Source organism: Rhinatrema bivittatum, chromosome 7 (genome assembly GCF_901001135.1).
Source record: "Rhinatrema bivittatum chromosome 7, aRhiBiv1.1, whole genome shotgun sequence".
Lineage (NCBI taxonomy): Eukaryota > Metazoa > Chordata > Amphibia > Gymnophiona > Rhinatrematidae > Rhinatrema > Rhinatrema bivittatum.
In genome coordinates this window covers 296,512,480-296,533,474 of record NC_042621.1, presented here as the reverse complement: position 1 = coordinate 296,533,474, position 20,995 = coordinate 296,512,480, and the positions used below count along the sequence as shown (strand labels likewise).

Genomic DNA, 20,995 nt, shown 5'->3' with positions numbered 1-20,995 from the left:
CTCCCTCCAGTCCTAGAGGTGACAGGCTCTGTATCCCTGCGCCCATCCCCTGATCCCTCCAGTCCTAGAGGTGACAGGCTCTGTATCCCTGCGCCCATCCCCTGATCCCTCCGGTCCTAGAGGTGACAGGCTCTGTATCCCTGCTCCCATCCCCTGCTCCCTCCGGTCCTAGAGGTGACAGGCTCTGTATCCCTGCTCCCATCCCCTGATCCCTCCAGTCCTAGAGGTGACAAGCTCTGTATCCCTGCGCCCATCCCCTGATCCCTCCGGTCCTAGAGGTGACAGGCTCTGTATCCCTGCTCCCATCCCCTGATCCCTCCAGTCCTAGAGGTGACAGGCTCTGTATCCCTGAGCCCATCCCCTGATCCCTCCGGTCCTAGAGGTGACAGGCTCTGTATCCCTGCGCCCATCCCCTGATCCCTCCAGTCCTAGAGGTGACAGGCTCTGTATCCCTGCTCCCATCCCCTGATCCCTCCAGTCCTAGAGGTGACAGGCTCTGTATCCCTGCGCCCATCCCCTGATCCCTCCAGTCCTAGAGGTGACAGGCTCTGTATCCCTGCTCCCATCCCCTGATCCCTCGAGTCCTAGAGGTGACAGGCTCTGTATCCCTGCGCCCATCCCCTGATCCCTCCGGTCCTAGAGGTGACAGGCTCTGTATCCCTACGCCCATCCCCTGATCCCTCCGGTCCTAGACGTGACAGGCTCTGTATCCCTGCGCCCATCCCCTGAGCCCTCCGGTCCTAGAGCTGACAGGCTCTGTATCCCTGCGCCCATCCCCTGATCCCTCCGGTCCTAGAGGTGACAGGCTCTGTATCCCTGCTCCCATCCCCTGATCCCTCCAGTCCTAGAGGTGACAGGCTCTGTATCCCTGCTCCCATCCCCTGCTCCCTCCAGTCCTAGAGGTGACAGGCTCTGTATCCCTGCTCCCATCCCCTGCTCCCTCCAGTCCTAGAGGTGACAGGCTCTGTATCCCTGCTCCCATCCCCTGATCCCTCCAGTCCTAGAAGTGACAGGCTCTGTATCCCTGCTCCCATCCCATGAGCCCTGCAGTTATAATCTGAGCAGTTTTACAGATGTATAGAATATTCTACATCAGCAAATGATGAGAGAATTGATTAGGATGAACCTTGTAATGTTTCACAGGATAAGAGATAAAACGGATGCACTGCTCTTGTGGAAAATCTAGCAGAGCTCTCTTCTTTAAGAGAGTCCAGCAGGAAAACGGAGTTTCAGCGATTGATTTATGTATCTTCTATGTTATCAAACCACTAGAGACTGTAAGCGAATCATTAGCTCCAGCACTTTATGCTCGTCACCTGTAGCAAAATGGCTTTCTTACTTTTGTAATAAATTGCGACCTTTTGATGTGGGGGTGCTGTCTGTGCTTAATTCTCGCTGGGAACGCTCCACAGTTTCTCTCTCTGGCCGCTGGCGGGATGTCCGGTTCCAGGAGCAAGCACGAGAGAAGCAGCTGCCCGGGTGCTTCTGGGGGCAGTTTGGAGCCTGAGTGACGGGGGAAAAGGGGACAAGTGAGAAAGCTCCACTGGCTGGGGAGGGGGTGGGATGGGTTTTATTGTAGGGGGGGAGCAGAACGTGGTCGTGCTTTATGGAGAAGCCTGGGACGGGGGCTGACCCAGCTGGGACGTACAAGTTAGATTCCCGAGCCCAGCGTCTGCTCCCGGGACTGTGGCAGAGGCGGTGCCCACCATCCCGGGGTAGGGGGTGGGGGTTTACAAATGGGGAAATCTGCCCCGAGTACTGCACGTGGAAAGCTCATGACACTGGGGGGCCGCTCCTGATTGAGCAAGAAACCCACAGAAACAGAATAAAGCTGCTGGGATAAATTAAAAAGCAAGGTGGGAGCACTGCCAGCCAGCACGGGGGGGGGGGGGGGGGGGGGCACTCAGACCACCCTCGCAGCAGCTGCACCGAGGAGGCCTGTGCCTCAAGGCTTGAGAACAGGGGCCCCTAGGGCACCCCAAGATATAAAAACAATGTTGCACGGCCGAAAACCTCCGGGGAGCAGGCAGTGCAGACACAGAGAGGACTGATGTGGCCAGCAGAAGAGCCAGGGAAGCACTGAAGGCCCCACCAGTTTCACTAGCAAACTTTAAAGCCGAGAGGGGGGGGGGGGGGGGGGGGGGACCGAGACAGACAGAGCAGCATCCCCGGGACCACTGAGATTAGCGGACGTAACCGAGTCAGGGCAGGAAGCTCTGGCCAGCTCCTCAACACCACCAGCACTGAGCGGATGTGGTTACATCTTTCTCTCTGCGCATTCACATATGTACCCTGCAGGGGCTCCTGCTCCCTCCACTCCTCGCTGACCTCTTCTTCTCCCCTCCCTTCGGCTCCTTGCCACGCAGCGACCTCCCCTATCCTGGACCCCACTTCCCTCTACACGTGGAGGTAAAAGCAGTGCACTACAGGCAGCTGCCACACGTGGCCGCTAGAGCTCCACTGCTGGTGCCCCCCCGACGTTCAGAGAGAAAGTCACATCCACTGCTCAGTGCACGCTCAACCCAGGGATAAGACACAGCCTGGAAGGACTCAAAAGAGGAAGCTCGGGTGGGGCAAGCAGAGGACGAGGCCGTTCATTTCTACACCCCAGGGCTCCTGCTGCAGCCAGGGAGGAGCGGCGTGCGTGACTACAGAAAGCAACTCTTGTGCGTTTAGGAGTCGTCACGGGCGTCTCTGGTTGCTGTGAGCAGAGCCCAGGTGCTGACCTGGACCTGAGCACCAGGCAGTGGTGACGTTTCCCTGGTGCGCCCAAGCAGGTCTGAAGGCCCCCCCCCCCCCCCTCTGCTGGGAAACACTGAGCTGAGAGCTTTTAACAAGACCCCGACAAGCCTGCCCTTATTCTGGGCCATGACGTGGCATCCAGCAGGGCTGGGCTGTTTAACGCGCCGGGGAGCAGAGGATCCGGCTTTGTATGTGGCTGCTCCACAGCCCGACTACCACCACTGCCCCGGGACGAGTGTGGCTCGCTTCGGATGCCGAACCATTCACAGACTGAGGGTCACGATGTCAGGTCACAGGGCGCAGCGGGATCCGAACCGAGTCACCTAGTGCCTTTTACCCACCAGAGGGAGAAGTGTTAAGCACCCACGCGGGGGGATTCAATAACAAATAGGCTTGGTGGTAGGGGGTGGAAGCATGAACGCTACGTTTCTGGTCCAACAGGCGGGAAGCAGGCAGGTAAGTGATGGGTATAAGCAGCCCGGAGACCACCACCCTCCCCCTGCCCGTCAGCCATGTGAGAGATACGACAGATCCCTACCCCTGGGGGTGGGCAGAGGTAAGGAGCGTTGTGCGAGGGGTGAAGCTCTGCTCGCTGTGCATTAAAGACGAGCATTGCTGGGAATAGCTGTATCCAGCACGGACAGGCCGTCCATGTTCAATCCTAGTGCAATACCCCTAGAGCCTTCTTAAGCTATGGCCTTTACCCTCGCTCTGCCATCAGCATGGACCTGTCCCAGGCCTAACAATCCCACCCCCACCTCTGACCCCATCACATCCTCTGGCCCTGTCCCATCCCCACCTCTGACCCCATCCCCACCTCTGACCCTGTCCCAGGTTTTCTTGCAGTGCTGCTGTTCTCAGCCTGTACAGGTAAAACCGCCACCTGGACAGCACTAATGGTGACTCCTGAAGGGAATGGGCCTGGCAGAGAAGGAGAAAGAGGTTCAGAACGAATGCAAACTGGATCACAAGGAGAGGAACCGCTGGCTGGCTCAGGCTCTGTGTAATTACAGGACCTCCGTCTATGAGGCTGTGAGGGTAAATTGCAGGTTTACTTCCAGGCGCTGGGCTTGTGTTTGCTTCGTTCAGCCCGAGCTCCCTGCCGCCGGGGGCTGCTGAAACCTCGCTTCCCGCTTCTCTTCCAGGTTAGGGGGGGCGGCTGCTGCTGCCCTGGCCACCGGGCTGGAAGGAACGGAAATGGTTCCTGCAGGTCCCCTAATGCCCCTTCCCACGGACTGCCCCCTCCCCCCTAGAATAACACCCGAAGGGAGGGCACTGCTTCACAGGAAGATGCTCCCCGGCTTCGTGTGTCCCCCCCCCCCAGGCCACGTCTTCGGAGACGAAGCCCAGGCCTCAGAAACAGGCTGTTCCCTCCCCTCGGTACCGTGTTGGGTTTGTGGAGCAGGTTTCTTGCACAGACAAACGTAACCCGGCCGGGGCCCTGCGCACCGCTCAGGACGGCCGCCCCACAACCCCGGGCAAAAGAAGAGTTTCATCTTCCCCTGCGGAGGGATCACCCCCGAAACATTTCCAGAGGGACTGATGAGGTGACGCTCGCCGATTCCCGACAGCCCCGGAGCCTCCGCCCCCTCCGGTATCCGAGGCCTCGCCGAGGACGGAATCTGAAGGGGCCCCCGAGGGCTCACCTGGTGCCGGGCGGTGCGGGTGAAGCTGCTGGAGGAGCCCCTGCATCGCAAAGCACCTTTAACGGCAGGGGAGACCCTTCCCCCGGCCCAGAAAGGACTCACGCAGGCTTCTGGAAACATAAAAACGCAGCACAGAGAGAGTGGGAAGATCCCTCATACTGTGTACACTGCCAGAGGTGTCTCACACACGGCACAGGGAGCGGAGGAAAAGAATCGAGCCCTTTGTGGGTGGCCCAGGGTCACCCTGAAGTATCGCATAGCCTCCCGCATATATGAGAGAGAAAATCCCCTTTACCTCTACGTGCATTTCAGTAAGAAAATCATCTTTTTCACCCAACTCTTAGCACGTTCTGATGCATTGCTATTCATGGCATTGTGTTCATGTTTCGTTAAACTTTGTCTGAGGAATGCGGACTAGAAAGCATGATCTAGGGTCACCCCAACTCCCTCTCCAAGCAAAGAAAGGGTCCGTGAAACACGAGGAGCCTGCCATCCACCGTCCTTTCCCTGACATCGCTGCTAGGATGCAGACGCGGGAAGCAAGCCGTGACGTCAGGCCCTCGCGCGGCGCACGGGCTCCGAGGTGAAAATCCCGGCCCGGCCGGCCCCGCACAGCATCCACGCGGCAATAAACGTTTCCGTCCTCTCGGTGCTTACGTCAGCAATTTCCGAATCTTCTCTAACGAGTCTGTCAGGCTTCCAAGATCTCCGCCATAAATATGCACGAGATAAGTTTGCATCTACTGGGTCTCTCTCTACTGCATATTCATGGTAGACGTGCTGAAAACGCAACAGGGTGCGGTTTTAATAGGACAAAACCTGGAGCAGGAGAGAGCAGAGAGACTGGAGCCGGGTTCCAGGGCTTAAACTAGGTCAGGTCATAAAGGGGAGCACTAGGCCAGTCCTGGGTGTCTACTTCCCGTTTCCCTGCAGAACCACATGTCTAGCGCTCCACTTGGTTAAAACAAGGTTGCTCTTTGCTACAGTGATAAGTACTTATTTTTTGCTTGGAAGCTGGTTTGTCTCTGATGAAGATTCCCATAGGAGGGTGAAACGCTGGAGAACTTTAATAAAGTATCTCTTGTACTTCTTTGATAAAATCATACAGGACTTCCTGTCTGGCCCTGAGCAATGGACTGGGTGCTGAACGGGTTAAGAGGACATCGGGAATGCTGAGGGATGGGAAGGGGGGTCGGGATAACACCAGGGACTCACACTGCAAAGGTTCCGGGTCTCTTGAGTTTTTCCCCACTACAGACAGCGGGAATGCAGGCCCCAGAATGCACTGCAGTGTGGCTAGGAAAGCCGCAAGTGGCCCTGAGAAACGGTGAGATTTCAGTTTGGCGAACTTATATTAGATTTATTGTTAGGGCTGCATGCAGGCGTCAGTGGTTCGGGCTACCTATAACACTCAGGGAATTCAAGTAAACAGAAATTTATATCACGATACATTGTGATGTGTCATGATATAGTAAAGTAGCAATTTTCAAATGAGTAAGTGCCCATAAGTAGATGAGAAGTCCCGCCCACTTGTGTGTGTCTCACAGAATACCTGCCCTCTGATAGCTCCATTACTCCTCCCTCAAATGATCTTCTGCCTCGGTCTTCTTTATTATTATTCATTTTACCCAAAGACACTTTAATTCTCGTATTTTAAATCATGGCCATGCCCCTTCTTTTAAAAATCTCCTTCTCTGAAGCTACCCCTCAACAGCTTCTCCTGTGTTCATTCCGTACTTTCAAGGTAGCGGTGCGGTGCTGGCACAGTTTCTGATGACAAGCAGCAGGACAACGCCCTGACGTATTTACATCCAGAACAGCGAGATTAGGTTTCAATGCCCTGAAATTAAAAACCCGACTCAGAAGAGGACATCAGACAACAGCCCAGAGCATCTCATAGAAACATAGAAACATAGAAATGACGGCAGAAGAAGACCAAACGGCCCATCCAGTCTGCCCAGCAAGCTTCACACATTTTTTCTCTCATACTTATCTGTTTCTCTTAGCTCTTGGTTCTATTTCCCTTCCACCCCCACCATCAATGCAGAGAGCAGTGACGGAGCTGCATCCAAGTGAAACATCCAGCCCGATTAGTTAGGGGGTAGTAGGGGTAGTAACCGCTGCAATAAGCAAGCCACACCCATGCCCACCCGTCCTAACCCAGACTATGCCATTCAGCCCTTATTGGTTGTTTTTCTTCTCCCCTGCCGTTGAAGCAGGGAGCTATGCTGGACATGCATCCAAAGTGAAGCATCAGGCACATTTGGTTTGGGGTAGTAACCGCTGTAACAAGCCAGCTACTCCCGGCTTTGTGAGTGTGAATCCTTTTTTCTTCTCCCCTGCCGTTGAAGCTATGCTGGGTATGCGTGAAGTATCAGTTTTTCTTCTCCCCTGCGGTTGAAGCAGGGAGCTATGCTGGATATGCGTGAAGTATCAGTTTTTCTTCTCCCCTGCCGTTGAAGCAGAGAGCTATGCTGGGTATGCGTGAAGTATCAGTTTTTCTTCTCCCCTGCCGTTGAAGCAGAGAACTATGCTGGATATGCATTGAAAGTGAAGTATCAGGCACATTTGGTTTGGGGTAGTAACCGCCGTAACAAGCCAGCTACTCCCCGCTTTGTGAGTGCAAATCCTTTTTTCCACATTTCCTCTTGCTGTTGAAGCTTAGAGTGATGTTGGAGTCACAGTAACCATGTGTATGTTTATTGAATAAGGGTATTGTGTCCAGGCTATGTGGTACCACGTTCTCTCCACCTCTGCCCGGCTGGGTATGTAACATCTATGCAATGGGGTCATCTAGCCATTCAGATCTGAAATTTACAGCCTACTCTCCCACGATAGACTTAACGTATGTAACTGTACAGCTCAATCCTCCACCCCAAGCTCCAATATGAACACTCCTCGCGCTAGCAAAGATTTTATATTTATGGCCTGGACAGCTCATTAGTCCAGATGCTCTCTCTGTCTCAGACTTAGGTTTTGGGCTATTTCTTGGTTGTCTTATTAAGACTAAACTGGACTTGGCAATGTAAGCCTTGAATTACCAATCCTGGATTTACCTGGTTGCATACCTGGAGGTATAGTTTTCAATACCTTATACAGGACTACATCTCCCTGCATGCAGTGGGGCAAAACCAGGAGGGATGTGGCCTGTCCTAGGTGACATGGGGGTCGTCTGGTAACCTTCCTTGAAAGATAAACTGCATGATCACATCCTGAAATCTTGTCATGCCACTCCCACCACTGTCCAAAAACAGTGCTATATCTTATTCTCAGTAAATAACACCCCAGGCCATGCCAGTAACCCCAGTTTTTGCGGTTTAAGTTCCCTTGGATCAGTCTGGCTCCATTTTATATAGAATTACACCATTAGATTAGCTGACTGGCTCCCTGTCATGCTCTTCACCTCAGATTCACTAGGGAGCAGAGGAGGCTCCTGGTCCCTGGTGCTTGCAGTGGAATGCAGACCTGTAGTAGCGTTGTGCTAATCTCAGTCTTATCCTATTCATGCATCTGTGCTTCTCCTCAGCCGAAGACAAGACATCATGTGTGTAACAGCCCACTTCTGACACCAGTGAGGGAGTTGCCAGCGAAGTCTCCAGCGGCCACTGATGGGATATGGATGAGCTCCTTAAAACGAGGGCGTTGGCCCTGAGAAGAGAGGGAGCTGGATCTAGCAGCATCCAGAAGAGCAGTGCAGCCTGAGCGCAGAGCAACAACTATCTCAGGACCAGTACAGAAGGGCTTCAGCTTGGTTAAGGCCGCTGAGATAACACCTCATCACCATAAGTCCTTGGTTAATGCCATGGGCGTCGGTGCTAGGCCTTCCTGTGATGCTGGTGATAGCCGCTGGGATTTCTCTGTCGGTAAAGTTTTGCCGGGAAGCCCAGAACACTGGAGGAGACGCCCCTAGAGATTTCTGTAAGACATAAAGAGGATCTGATCGGAGAGGGACCGACACAGCAGGCACCATTTCCATGAACGACTCACACCACAGGCTATGCTTAGGATTGCCAACTGGCTCCAGATTTTCAGGGCAGGTTGATCCAGTCCTGGTTTTGCTCCCCTGCATGCAGGGAACTTATAGTCTTGCTTTTATCAGGGAATGCAATAGGGAAATCAGAATAAGTCCCAGCATGCAGGGGAGTAAAACCAGGACTGGATCAACCTGTCCTGAAAATCTGGAGCCAGTTGGCAACCCTAGCTATGCTAGCAATTCAAACTAATTATTCATGCATGCATCACAGGCCCAGACAGAGCACAGGGGAGTGCGAGCTGTGTGAGTGAGTACAATGTGAGTATTGCGTGCGTGTGTGTGTGTGTGTGTGTGAGTACAATGTGTAGTATTGCCTGTGTGTGTGTGTGAGTACAATGTGTAGTATTGCTTATGTGTGTGTGTGTGAGTGTGAGAACAATGTGTAGTATTGCATGTGTGTGTGTGTGTGTGTGTGTGTGAGTGAGTACAATGTGTAGTATTGCATGTGTGTGTGTGTGTGAGTGAGTATAATGTGTAGTATTGCATGTGTGTGTGTGTGTGTATAATGTGTAGTATTGCGTGTGTGTGTGTGTGTGTGAGTGAGTACAATTTGTAGTATTGCATGTGTGTGTGTGTGTGAGTACAATGTGTAGTATTGCATGTGTGTGTGTGTGTGTGAGTACAATGTGTAGTATTGCATGTGTGTGTGTGTGTGTGTGTGAGTGAGTGAGTACAATGTGTAGTATTGCGTGTGTGTGTGTGTGTGTATAATGTGTAGTATTGCATGTGTGTGTGTGTGTGTGTGTGAGTATAATGTGTAGTATTGCATGTGTGTGTGTGTGTGTGTGAGTACAATGTGTAGTATTGCATGTGTGTGTGTGTGTGTGAGTACAATGTGTAGTATTGCATGTGTGTGTGTGTGTGTGAGTACAATGTGTAGTATTGCATGTGTGTGTGTGTGTGTGTGTGTGTGAGTGAGTGAGTACAATGTGTAGTATTGCGTGTGTGTGTGCGTGTGAGAAAGAGAGAGAATGCAAACTGCCCTTCCCAACTTGCGACAGTCCTAGTCAGGGGCCCACGCGTCAGGCCAGCTTCCAGAGCCCGGCATGCATGACCCCCCCGAGCCTGGCCTGTAGGTGTCACAGTTATGTAATGACCGGGACTCCCACCTCACCTGAATGCTGCCTCCATAGCCAACCACGAGAGCAGACGTCCTGGCTTGGAAATCAGGTCCAAAGACCAGCAGAAAGAAATATTTTCTAATGTTACTCGAGCCTGCCCCCTCCGCGTCTCGTACCTTGGCCCCCTTGTTCTAGAACTTCTTTTCCTCATATCCCCTCCCTCCCCTTGCCTGTAGGGTATACAGATCTGGGTCTTTAAGTCTCACCTCACAAGGCTTGTCTGGACCATCTCCAGAAGTAGAGACAATACACCAGGTGAGGGGCCACCAATGGCTTTCACAAAGATATTATCACCTCCTTTCCTCAACAGGCGACACCTCTCCTACTGCATCCAAGCATTCCCCTGGCTCTAGTTACTGCCTTGTGGCAGTGTTTTGCAACTTTGTGTAGGAAGATAATTTTAGACAGTTTAGCTAGATCCCCGGAAGACTAGAGAGCTATGGATCAGAACAGATTCTAAATAAATTAGATTGATGAGTATGGATCAATATATTGCATATAATTTAAGTACAAAGACTGGATAAAGGCATCACCATTTCTTCCCCTCATTCCTGAGACATTCTGGCAACAATGAGCTGATATAGAGCTGGGATGTCTGGGGACATCAAAGACTAAGACATTTGGTATCTTTTAACACCTGGGAAGATCAAATGCTAAAGACTAGTACCCATCCCAATGAGCTGATAATGAGTTAAAACATTTGATGTCCTTTACCACCTGGGAGATCAAAAGACTGATACTGAAATGCCTTCCTGGGTAAAGTGCAAATTGAAAGGCAGAGGGATATATAAGACATTGCCTTTGCTTATTTTAGTTGGATGAGGTGAAAGGAACAGAGAGTGAGTCGTTCTTTCTCAGAGTCCCCGGGCCCACGTCTTCCAGGTTTCTAGGAACACAGGCTTATATAGAGGAGGGCGTATAAGGGAGGTGTTCTTTATTGTTCTTTGATTAATATTCTATCTTTATTTCTGTCTGTCTCCTATTCACCTGTATTGATTTATGTACAGCTTACTGTGATATTACTTTGCTGATTTATTATCCATATATTTAACTTACATTTAGTAAACTAAGTTTTGCTTTACAAGATTGTATGTAGCATGTTCTATGACATAAGATAAAATATACCCCCACATGGCCACCGTGCACACTTTGAGATTATCAACGATACTTATTCTAATATCCTTTGGTCTCCATCGTGTATTGCTCTCTTGGATTTCTGTGCCCAGGATGCATAATTATACACTTTTATTTGCACCAAAGCTTCCTTATAATTATTCCAAATTTTCTTCTACTCATTGAGGGCTGTCCCCTCTGTTGCAGACCTTAATGTCATCTGCAGAAAGACAAACCTTTCCAACTAACCCTTCTGTAATTTCATTTATAAATACAGAGGTCCATATTCAAATGCATTTAGCCTGCTAACTCTGAAGAAAAGAGCTGCCCTAAAGTTAGGTGGCTATAGTTAGCCGGCTAACTTTAAGATAGCAAGTTGTATTCAACAGTGTGGTTTCATTATTGAACATACCTCCAACGTTAGCCAGATAAGTTTATCTAATTAACTTTGTTAGCCGGACAATGTCTGAATACGGACCTCAGGATGACCATATACCGTAGCTCCATGTCATAAGGGCCAGTCGATCCAGTCCTGGGTTTTTCCCCATTGCATGCAGGGAGATGTAGTTTTGATTTCCCTATTGAGCTCCTTAAGGAAAGCAGGATTACATCTCCCTACATGCAATGGGGAAGTGCAACTACATGGCCACCCCTCTTTCAAAAATATCAAAAAGCCCTGTGGATTGTGTCTGCTGATTTTTACTTTTTTTTTTTTTAAAGAAAAACAAAGTAATAAAATATATAAAAAATTATATATATATTGAATAGGAGCAGACCCAGGATTGATACTTGAGTCCTTCCATGAATAATCCCCCCTCTATCCTTGGCATGAACTGCAGTTACCAGCACCCTCTGTTGCCTATTGCTCAGCCAGCTTACAGCCTTAATTAAATCTGTGCTCCTGGTCCACAAAAAGAGTCCGTCCGTCCCCTCCCACACACAGACAGACAGACACAGCCTCCTGCCCTTGCAGGTCTTCGCACGGTGAGTTGAGCTCAGAAGGCACTTACTGGTCTCACAGTGCAGTCCCTCCCAATCTCTGCACTGGCAGCGGTAGCTACCCCTCTGAAGAATGCACGCACCGTTGTTCATACAGGGATTTGGTCTACACAGGTCCACCGGACGCTTGGCCTCTAGACAGTGAGAAAGAATGAGAATGGGAACGATGTCTCTGCAGGCTGCGAACCAGAGACGTCAGGGCTCAAATCCTGCAGGCACTCCTCGTGACCTTGGGTGAGTCGCTTCCCCCTTCACTGCCCCACCTACAAACTCAGGGAGTTATTTATCACACCACAGGGTAAAATACAAGCCTCAGGGTGAATTATCACGGAAAAACCTGCGATAAAAAATTTCTCTGTGAAATGGAGGAAACCGCATGACAACGGACCACTTTGCCCGGGGCCGCCATCATGTTAAAGGGTTACGTGGTCCAAAAATTATGTACCCCCCCCCCCAAGAGTAAAAAAAAATTCCCCCCCCAGGGGGGTCTAGGAAGATCCCCGTCCACTCTTCTGCCACATCTAGAGGTGGCCCAGCAGAGGCAAAAGTAAAAAAAAAAATTCATTTAAAGTCACATGGTGCTGCCCTGCCTCGCCCCCTTCCCAAACCCCTCCCTTTTCCATAAACATCACCCCTGGTTCTAAACCCCCACCCTCAGGGCATCCAAATCTCACCCGGGACTCCTCTCCACTTCCATAGATGAAATCCCCTCCACCCTAGTCACCCTCCCTGGACCCACCCCTTACCTTGAAAACGTCCCTGGGGTCTATTGGGGCCCGGAGAGCCCCTTAGCTCTGGGCAGGCCGATGCCATCTTTCAAAATGGCACCGCCTGGCCTTTGCCCTATAGGTCAATGAAAGATGGCTTTGACCTGCTTGGAGCTAGGGGACACCCTGAACCCCATGGGACACCACGGATTTCTTCATAAGTTATTGGGGGGGCATCTGGGGGGCCCCACTAGACACAGGGAAGTTTTCAAGGTAAAGAGAGGTCCGGGGTGGGTGAGAGGCCTCTAGATACCAGCGACTTTATCTATGGAAGTGGGGGTCAGAACCAGGGAGGGGCTGATTTTCATGGAGAGGGATTTGGGAAGGGGCCATGTGGCTCTTTAATTATCATCACAGGAGCACCGCGCCATGAGCTGGCGGTTCCGATGCCCCCACGGGAAAATTGCTAGACCTCCTCAATTTTTGTGAAAATATTATGGCTTCCCTCATTTTGATTACAAAGCATTTACTCATGTATTAGCCGCGTTGCAGCCTTTGAAAATGTGTTTGCATGCAAATGCATGCAAATCAGCTAATTTCAATAGGGGGGAAGTTTTTATGGCAAAAAAAAACAAAAAACCTCATGCGATATGGGTAGATCACGCAATAAACAGCGTTTATCACAGCTCGGTAAATCTACCCCTTAAAGTGTAAACCCTCTGATGACAGGGAAATAAATACCTGAAAGTAACTCACCTTGAGCTACGATAAAAAGCCTTGAGCTGAATCGAAATGAAATGCCAGCATTTCCCAGCGTGGGATTGCAAACCCACAATATGAACGACAGCACTTCCCAGGGTGCGTCGAGCTCTGCAGGGCACGCCAGGAGGATCTTACACAGGTGCTTATTGCCCTGCACGATATCATTACAATGGGCTCTGTCTGGACAAACTCCCAGCTTTAAATGTCCCGCCCCGCATTCAGCCAGACAAGTCATTACTCAGATAATATTAAGAAGCAGGGTAAGGGCGCGACTTAAATTTACCCAGCTAGTGCCGATGTTCAGTGCTGGTTGGGTGAAGTGATCTGTCTAACTCTGGTGAGAAAAATTACAGGCCCAGCGTGTACGGCCGGATAACGTAAGAAAAAAAAGACACGCGGCAGCCCATCAAATGCCACTTCCCCCCCCCCCCCCCCCCCCCCACCCAATTCTCTTGAAAAATTAATGGACTATGCAGGGCTGATCCCACCCCCTACCCCGAACGTCAACACAGCCGTGAAAATCCCCGCCTCCACCTCTGAACCCTCAAAAGCCTTGAGCCTTATCTTCGTTCCCCCTTTCCTGTTTCCTACTCCCAGTTAAGGCATCCTTGCTATAATGTAACTTTATCCTCCTTCAGATTGTCTGTTGTTGTTTGGTTGGTTACAGTTTCTGCCTAGTTCGATGTAAACCGAGTTGATTTCATTTGTCTCAAGAAAGTCGGTATATAAAAGCCTTTAATAAAATAAATAAATAAATAAATAACAAAAGGCTTCCCTAACCTAGAGATTTATTTATTTATAGACTTTTCTCTGCCGACATTCGTGAGGCACGTCACACCGGCTTACATTGAACTGAAAGGAGGAAAATACAATGAACAGAATAACGTGTCATAGTTAAACGCAAATGGTGTAAGATATAAGCATCGTAAAAGCATTCTGAGATTAGATATAACAACATAAAAGAACTAAATAGCTATGGAGGAAAAAGGTAGAGAGAAAGAAAGAGAAACTTTGTACAAAACTAAGAAAACGTTATCTTTAAGAATGAGAAAGTGGTACAGGGGGTATGAAGTGCAGCAAAGTTCCAGGGGGGGGGAGGGGAGGGGCACAGAAGGAAAAGGAGAAGAGCAAGGGGGGGAGGGGCACGGGAGGGGGGGGGGAGGGTAGGTAGTGAAGGTCCATTTAGAAAGGTCCATTTAGGAGAAGTCTACGTATTGGTTGAGTCTTTCACCGCCTCTCATTCCCTTATTACAGGGATGAGAAAGTTAGGAGGGGGGGGGGGGCCTGCTGGCTGCCTAGTCCTGGTGCCATGGAGGGAGCTGCCAGAAGGTTGTGCCATCGCTGTGAGCAATGCCAGGGCTCAGCCAGGCGTCTCCTTCAGTCTGCCGGGGGAGGGGCTGCTTGCTCTGCGGCAGAACTGGACACGGGAGCTGCTGCCCTCAGCTCCGGGCCGGATTTAAGGATTTCAGTGCCCACAGGAAGAATACTGGGGGGGGGGTATTTCACCCCAATTTTTGGGGGCCTTCAGAACGCAGCATCCTAGGCCCCTTGCCTTTGTTATCTGGGCCTCGGGCCTCAGGCCTCAGCCTGGGAGGGAGTTCCTGCTGCTGCCGGACCCCAGGGAGAGAGAGGTCGGCCCGTCGGGGCACAGGAAGTGGTAAGCATGGGGTGGGGAACGGACAGGGAGAATGAGGAAGTGGAAGGGGGAGGAGATGGAGCAGGGAAGATAAAGGCAAAAAGTGTGAAAAAAAGTCAAATATGCAAATCAAAACATGAGAAAATAAAAAGGATAAGCAAACTAAGAAAATGTAAAAAGATGGAGAAAAATAGGAAAAATTAGTGAAAACGGTAAAACAAAATTGGGCAGGGTGTGATGGAATTTTTCTCAGCTCCTAAAAAACATTTTGGCTGGTACCTATGTTTTTAAAAAAAATTTCCAGCCTTATTATTGTAGTGTGTGGCCTCTGTGCCTGAGTGTGTCTCTCTCTGTGTCTGAATGTGGTGTGTCTCTGTGTCTAGATGTGGTGTGGCCTCTGTATCTGAGTGTGTCTCTATGTGGTGTGTCTGTGTGTCTGGATGTGGTGTGTCTGTGTGTCTGAATGTGGTGGGGCCTCTGTATCTGAAGGCGTCTCTCTCTGTGTCTAGATGTGTCTGAATGTGGTGTGTCTGTGTGTCTGAATGTGGTGTGTCTCTGTGTCTGGATGTGGTGTGTCTCTGTGTCTGGATGTGGTGTGTCTCTGTGTCTGGATGTGGTGTGTCTCTGTGTCTGGATGTGGTGGGGCCTCTGTATCTGAAGGCGTCTCTCTCTGTGTCTAGATGTGTCTGGATGCGGTGTGTCTCTGTGTGGTGTGTCTGTGTGTCTGTGTGTGGTGTGTCTCTGTGTCTGGATGTGGTGGGGCCTCTGTATCTGAGGGTGTTTCTCTCTGTGTCTGGATATGATGTGTCTGGATGTCCCGATATTTTCTAGGCGTACGTGTGGTCTTACCTTCACATACTCTTTGAACAACATTGTCTTCAAAGTATTTGAGGTCTTCGTAAGACAGCACTTGCACGAGGTAGTCTTCCGACCCAGCGATCCTCAGCAGTGAGTTTCTCTTTACCTCCCCTATCCCAACCATGAAGAGCGAAATGCCGTTGCTACGGAGCTTCTGAGCGGGAACCACTGCGTCCTCAGCTCCCGTCCCGTCTGTTAGCAGCACCACGACCTTGTTCACCCCAGGCCTGGCTCCCTTCTGCACGGTCATGACGTTCTCGTAGACATGGAGCAGGGCACTGCCGGCGGAGGCCAGGCCCCCCACGTAAGAGGTGCGGCCAACAGCCTCGAGGATGCCCGCATGTGTGTCGTGCGTGTCCAGGGAGAACGCAGTGCGCGGCCGACTTCCATATACCACGAGTCCTATCTGGGTCACGTCTCGGTTGACTAGGAAGTGAAGGGAGGCGCTCTTGATGAAGTTTTTCAGATGGTTGAAGTTCTCCAGTCCTACTCCGGCGGAGCCATCCAGAGTGAAAACCAAGTCAAGAGGGGTCTGGCAGCCTGAAGAAAAAACAAACAAACAGCAGACCTGAACCTCCCCCGCAATTAAAGATCAGCAAAACTCAGTCCTGAGGTGGAGTTTAACCGGGAGAGATTTCAGTAGGCCAAAAGCCCATGGAATTCAAGCGCATAGAAGCAAAGAAGAAGAGAACGCTCTTAATGTCAGAGAGAAAAGGAGTGAAAGCAAAGCTTCTTGTGAGGAAAGTAAAAATCTATTAGGGACCTAAAAAGTTAGCCGGTCCCTCAAATACTGTGGTCCAGATTTAAAGAGAGCCTCAAAAAATGATGGAGAGCACTTTAAAACTAACCCCAGAGGCAACAGGAAATCAATGTGATTTCTCTAAAGCTGGAGTAATGTGATCATGACACATATAATTACTCTGCGATTCAGGTCGTCACCCTAATAGATTGTTCAGCGCGGCCCATAATGCTCCAATCTGTTAGGGTGAAGATCTGGATCACAGAGTAATCAGCTTGGAACAGTGGTGGATCTTTATTTAATTTAATTAATTAATTTATGCTTTTTATATACCGTCGTTCCAGAGGTAGATCACAATGGTTTATATATATAGCATTGAGCGCCTTACTTCAAGATGAAATGCTCTGTTTTTAAATCTCTTTTTAAATGTTTCATTGGATTTTTTTTATGTTGAATTAGTATTTTATGAATATTCATAAAATAAAAGTTGAGTATTTTTTATTTTCTGTTGGGTTGGTTCCATGTTTTCACTCCAATGTGTGAATGGTTAAAGGTTTAGTTGGAGTTTTTTGGAATAAAGGTCTGTTCAGTTGACGCCTTCTTCACTCCCCTTGAGGCAGAGGTTGCTCTTGAAAAATTGATGTTGGGATAAGAAATGTGGAGAATTTCAGGACTGTGATACTTCCACATGAGCCGTTTGAAGCATTTTTGTTTTCAGTATCAATGTTGGCTCATGCTCGTTTGAAGTAGACTGACTTTTGCTTTTTAAAGTGACAAAATTCAAGGAGGAGAAATGTGATTCATCAATGAGTATATATGTATTAAGCTTTTACAAAAGGCTAAATTTGGAGCTTTGTATAGCATATGATGATTTACAGGAATAGACACAGGGTTAAACTACATTCCCATGGCATTTGTTTCAAATATGACATGGTGGGATGGGCGTCTTGGGTCTCAGACCGTGTTTAGGCGCCCCTTACCTCTAAAAAACAGAAAAATGGGCTCCTGTTTAAAACCGTAAATGCATTAACATGAATAGTGCTGAGTTTCTTACTGACAACTGGAAGACAGCCCAGCCTTAATAGGCAGTTCAGTAGTAGCAGCAGAGAGTCTAGTTTGGAAAAACTCTCAGGACTTATGCACAAGTTAGATGCTAAACTAAGTATTTATGACGTAAACCATTATAACCATTATATAGCCAAATCATGAATCTCTATGTAGCTAAATCCTCTGAGTATATGACTTAGTATTTATGCATTAGGTATTAAAATTAGGTGCTTCTTAGTGAAGAATACGTCTCTCTATATATAAATATATATGAGAGCATATTGTAATACTCAGATACTGAAAAATATATCAACTTTGCTTCCTCTTATGAGGCTTTTATACAGTTTTCTTAGAATATAGCTTAATGATAAATTCAGTACCTAAAATCTTGGGTTAATATATGTGATCATAAGTTCATGTGTCTCTGGGATGTTAAGACTATGAGTCCATGTGTTGTTAGGATGATAGGCCATAAATCGTCAAATGAAAAGCAGAAATACAATAAAAAATTGATACTCATGGCAGACTGAGACGAGACTCGTACATAGTAAGACCGTGTTATCTTTTTATCTATCTTCCTGTATCTAGACAAGACTTGGTTTTTAAATATCATTCCTCATATGTGTAATAAAAGCATATTCTTTTATAAGAATATATCTCTGCCTCAGTTATTGAGTTGCTCTGTTCTCATCAAATAATTAATTGTTCCCACCGACAGGAGCACTGATGTGTTAAACTTATGTGACCTGGGGATCTAAGGAGAGGGAGTAGCCTATGAAGGAACCTCTTATTAACATTTCCCTACTTAGATCTATCTAACAGAGCATCGAGCCCGAGACAACTGGAGGGATTTTTCATTTACTAAAGGCGTTTTTGATTAATGTGAGTTGGAGTGAACTGGAGCTCTTGCTGGTAAGGTTTTTTGAAATTGGCTTTTCCCAGTTTTATTCAGTAATGTGATCATGTCCATTTCAACATTGCTGATTCTTAAAATGACGCTCCACTTTTACTTCTGGCAAACTGAAGCAGCAGTTGGAGCAGCATGGAGCCACTCACAGGCTGGGGCACTGAAGGCTGCAGCTCCTTCCTCAAGCACTGTAATGGGAGAGTAGGGGCAGGGGAGGGGGCAAGGGTTGGCACTGTATTTACACACAGGCCCACTGCGCAGGAGAGCCAGCACTCCGAGGCGAGCACCCGCTCTCCCGATGCACGCCCAGGCCATTCTCCTGGGCGTGCAATGCCCAGGAGAATTAGGGCCCGTGCTAATAAGGAGGCGCAAGGGACACTAGCACGTCCCTAGCGCCTCCTTATTGGCGGAAGCAGCAGCTGTCAGTGGGTCTGACAGCTGACGATTAATTTTACTGCTGACAGCCACGAGTTTGAAACACAGACGCCATCAAAATTGAGGTCTGTTTTCCAACCCGCAGGCAGATTTTTTTTTTTTTTTTTAAGATTTTTATTTTTTAAATTTTGGGGCCTCCGACTTAATACCGCTATGATATTAAGTGGGAGGGTGTACAGAAAAGCAGTTTTTTCTGTTTTTCTGTACACTTGCCCGGTGCCATCTGAAATTAACTCCTGCCTTTGGCAGAAGTTAATTTCTGAAAGTAAAATGTGCGGCTTTGCCGCACATTTTGCTTTCTGTATTCCAGGTGAATACCTAATAGACTCATCAACATGAACTTGCATGTGATGAGCGCTATTAGTTTCAGGGGGGGTTGGCCGTGCATTTTCCACGCGCTATTACCCCTTACTGTATCGAAAACGTGCGGCCAAACGGGGGCTAACGGTGCTGTGTATTGGACCAGCTTGACAGATTTACGGGCCCCTTGCCAGCCTGGAAGGTGCCCTGTGAGGGCATTGTGTGACTATGTGCAGCCAGAACACTAGGAGCCTCTTTTTATGACTCTGGGGCCAATCCCCAGAGCAGAACTTATCAGTTCACTGTTAGATGTGAACAAGTGGCAGTTGTCATGCTGGCCCCTTTCTGAACCTGGAGAAAGAAAGAAAGAACTCTGAAAATGGGGCGAAAAACAGCCTATCAAAACCTTAATTGTATATTCACCTGCCTATGCATGAAGATACTGAATTATGCATAGGTGAGCCACTAAAAGCAGCAGATAGCAAGCCCTCTGGGTCGACTGCTGCCCGTCAGGAAGAAGACGACCCATGCAAGTGCTGCCTGCCCTTCTCTGTATCTGGACTGAGAGAGAGACCGATACCATCAGAGATATCCATAAGCAGAGGAGCTGAGCGCACCTTGTTGCTGCCCAGTGATAAGACGAAGCCCTCCTCAGCTCCGGACGATCTTGCTAGCAGGAAGCAGATCCTGCCACCACAGAGTCCAGAAGCCATTTCATAGAAAGCAGACTGTGCCAAATATCCACTGCACTGGAGAGAAACTGAGGGTTTTAATCCTAATCCCTATCAGTGGGTCAGAAAGATGGGCTTTCTTAGAACTAGCCTGGTGAGTACTGCTCATTTATTACCAGTTTGCATTTGCATTAAATTGGAGTTTGCACTCCCTGTTCTCATCTACAAAGAGAAGTGTTTTCTTTGGTTTTCTCCAAGGCTCATGACCTAGGAGAACCATGGTTGCAAAGGAAAAAAAAGCAGAAACCTGGCCAGAGAAAGAATGAAGATAATATGAAATGATAATGGGGATCATACCTTGACTGTCTACACTGCAGATTTTCCTTTGGAGTTCAGGAATCTTGTTAAACAGGTCCTGAGGGTTGGCATATACTATCGTCAGCTGTGGATTTGTTGCTATTTTGTTCAGCTCATCTTTCATCAATTCGCCGCCCACTCCGATAAGGGTCAGCTCTTGGTCCCTGGCGAATTTTGCCGGTTCTGTCACGGGATCCTGGGAGCTGGAGCCAGCAAGGATGACGACAACCCGTGGCAGATCATCCCGAATGTCGGCAAAGGCTGGGGCACTCTTGAAACCATGCCGCGCTACGTGGCGAAGGGCCTTGCCGATGAAAGTGCTCCCTCCAGTGTGCCGAAGGGCATCGAGCTGCTTGAGGAGTTCTGGCACATTCTGGTACTCCCCTATTTTGACCACCACTTGGACGTCGCTGCTGTACTGCGCCACACCGACATTCACTGGAGAGTCTGCCACCAACGCCGCTTGGATGAACCGCTTCAAAAATGACTTGTGGCGCAGGAATCCTTCCAGGGTGGTGCCGGAGGAACTGTCTAGCAGGAAGAGAAGATCCACACTGCACTCTATACTCAGCTTTGGTGCTAAATAGGACAGAAAAAAAGTTAAACACTGGAAGACTTAACCTTTAACTGCAGGCATCGTGTTAGCACTGGGTTTTTATAATCATTTTTAATGAGCACCCATCACCTTCCCATGGTGAAAGACTGCCAATGGTATCATTCTTTGAAAATTATTTTAAAAACTGTTCAACAGACTTGGCAGGTGAGGTATAATGCAATAAAGGAAGACTGAGATGCTCCTATGAAAGGAATTTGGAGACCGAAGAGGCGAGACCATAGGGGGAACAGTGCAACTGTTTTTATTAGATAATGAAACCCAATAAGGTGGGCACATGCCAGGCAGCTGATCATTGCAGTTGGCTTA

The 20,995-nt window shown here is 49.0% G+C and overlaps 1 protein-coding gene across 7 annotated transcripts in view; it reads right to left on the bottom strand.

The window, feature by feature from the left end:
* Positions 1–6,991: 6,991 nt before the first annotated feature.
* Positions 6,992–20,995, bottom strand: part of VWA2 (von Willebrand factor A domain containing 2) — a 65,746-nt gene continuing 51,742 nt past the window's right edge. For 5 of the 7 annotated variants that reach the window (XM_029610462.1, XM_029610461.1, XM_029610460.1 and 2 more), the window contains 4 exons: positions 20,074–20,652; positions 15,609–16,157; positions 11,666–11,788; positions 6,992–8,304 (listed from right to left, as the gene is read on the bottom strand). In XM_029610462.1, coding sequence (XP_029466322.1) covers positions 8,204–8,304; positions 11,666–11,788; positions 15,609–16,157; positions 20,074–20,652 — 1,352 coding nt within the window. In that variant the 3' untranslated portion in view covers positions 6,992–8,203. The remainder of the gene's footprint in view (positions 8,305–11,665; positions 11,789–15,608; positions 16,158–20,073; positions 20,653–20,995) is intronic. The other 2 variants (XM_029610459.1, XM_029610463.1) reach the window with 2 other exon arrangements.